A 1,846-nucleotide genomic window follows, 5' to 3' on the forward strand; every position below is an offset into this window, starting at 1 on the left:
AGCGTATAATAGATAGGTGTTAAGAATGTGGTGCGAATTAGGGGTTGATTATTGGTCTTTGTACTGAGGCAAACATTTTGTAATAAATAACTGTGAACGATGTTTTTATGTTATAAATCTCGGCATTGTGTGTACCAGGCTTCCTTCAATGTATTTGGAATGAATTTTCTTTTTTTCGTCTTTTGCATGGATGTGAGGGGGTTGTGATAAGAGAGATTTTTTTTGTTTTTCCCATTGCTGTGCCATTTTTATTTATTTTTGCTTATGCTGCTCTCGTGTGCGACTTTTTTTCCTTCCATGGGGTCCTACATGTGTTTTTTCCTTGCCTTCCTCTTTGCTAATAATATCGCGTTACAGCTACTTCCACAAGTTTTGCTCCAATAACCATGTCGTCGAAGCGCGAAAAACTTCCAAAGCTTGGATTCTTTGAGGAATTCATGGTGGGTGGCGTGGCTGCCGGCGTTTCCAAGACCGTCGCTGCCCCCATCGAGCGGGTGAAGTTGTTGGTGCAGAACCAGGGCGAGATGATAAAGCAAGGGCGGCTGGACGCGCCGTACAATGGAGTGGTTGATTGCTTCGCCCGCACGATGAAGACAGAGGGCGTGTACTCGCTCTGGCGAGGCAACCTCTCCAACGTTCTTCGTTATTTCCCGACGCAGGCTCTGAACTTTGCCTTTAAGGACACGTTTAAGCGGATGTTTAACTTCAAGAAGGAGAAGGATGGGTATGCGAAGTGGTTCATGGGCAACATGGCATCTGGTGGCCTTGCTGGCGCTGCCTCGCTGTGCTTTGTCTACTCTCTGGACTACGTCCGTACTCGTCTCGCGAACGACACAAAGTCCGCGAAGAAGGGCGGTGAGCGTCAGTTCAACGGCCTTGTGGACTGCTACGTGAAGACGTGGAAGAGTGACGGCATCGTTGGGCTCTACCGTGGATTCATGGTCTCGTGCGTGGGTATCGTGGTGTACCGCGGCTTCTACTTTGGCTTGTACGATACTCTTCAGCCAATGCTTCCCGTGGACACCTTTATTGTGAACTTTTTGCTTGGGTGGGCCGTGACGATCGTTGCCGGTCTTCTCTCCTACCCGTTGGACACTGTCCGCCGTCGCATGATGATGACATCCGGTGCCTCCGTCAAGTACAAGAACTCAATGGACTGCATGATGCAGGTCATCAAACAGGAGGGTGCTGTATCTCTGATGCGTGGTGCTGGAGCGAACATTTTGCGTGGCATCGCCGGTGCCGGTGTACTCGCCGGTGTGGACGCGCTAAAACCGATGTACATCCGGTGGCGCATGGCTGATCAGTTGAAGAAGTAGTAGCGTATAATAGATAGGTGTTAAGAATGTGGTGCGAATTAGGGGTTGATTATTGGTCTTTGTACTGAGGCAAACATTTTGTAATAAATAACTGTGAACGATGTTTTTATGTTATAAATCTCGGCATTGTGTGTACCAGGCTTCCTTCAATGTATTTGGAATGAATTTTCTTTTTTTCGTCTTTTGCATGGATGTGAGGGGGTTGTGATAAGAGAGATTTTTTTTGTTTTTCCCATTGCTGTGCCATTTTTATTTATTTTTGCTTATGCTGCTCTCGTGTGCGACTTTTTTTCCTTCCATGGGGTCCTACATGTGTTTTTTCCTTGCCTTCCTCTTTGCTAATAATATCGCGTTACAGCTACTTCCACAAGTTTTGCTCCAATAACCATGTCGTCGAAGCGCGAAAAACTTCCAAAGCTTGGATTCTTTGAGGAATTCATGGTGGGTGGCGTGGCTGCCGGCGTTTCCAAGACCGTCGCTGCCCCCATCGAGCGGGTGAAGTTGTTGGTGCAGAACCAGGGCGAGAT

General features: G+C 47.6%; 2 protein-coding genes across 2 annotated transcripts in view; both read left to right on the top strand.

Annotated features, from left to right (window-relative positions):
* Positions 1-23, top strand: part of TraAM80_05834 (solute carrier family 25 (mitochondrial adenine nucleotide translocator), member 4/5/6/31) — a gene marked incomplete at both ends in the record, with an annotated part of 486 nt that extends 463 nt beyond the window's left edge. Inside the window, one exon of the mRNA XM_029382697.1 lies at positions 1-23. This exon is cut by the window's left edge and continues 463 nt beyond it. Within this exon, the coding sequence (XP_029237435.1) occupies positions 1-23 (23 nt within the window).
* Positions 24-386: 363 nt separating this feature from the next.
* TraAM80_05835 (solute carrier family 25 (mitochondrial adenine nucleotide translocator), member 4/5/6/31) lies at positions 387-1,319 on the top strand (the record flags this gene model as incomplete). Its single annotated transcript, XM_029382698.1, has 1 exon — positions 387-1,319. One exon carries the CDS (start codon positions 387-389, stop codon positions 1,317-1,319), a length of 933 nt encoding a protein of 310 aa, XP_029237436.1.
* Between the last annotated feature and the right edge of the window lie 527 nt (positions 1,320-1,846).

The sequence above is a fragment of the Trypanosoma rangeli genome (assembly GCF_003719475.1).
Source record: "Trypanosoma rangeli strain AM80 chromosome Unknown Tra_15.4_contig_00199, whole genome shotgun sequence".
NCBI lineage: Eukaryota > Euglenozoa > Kinetoplastea > Trypanosomatida > Trypanosomatidae > Trypanosoma > Trypanosoma rangeli.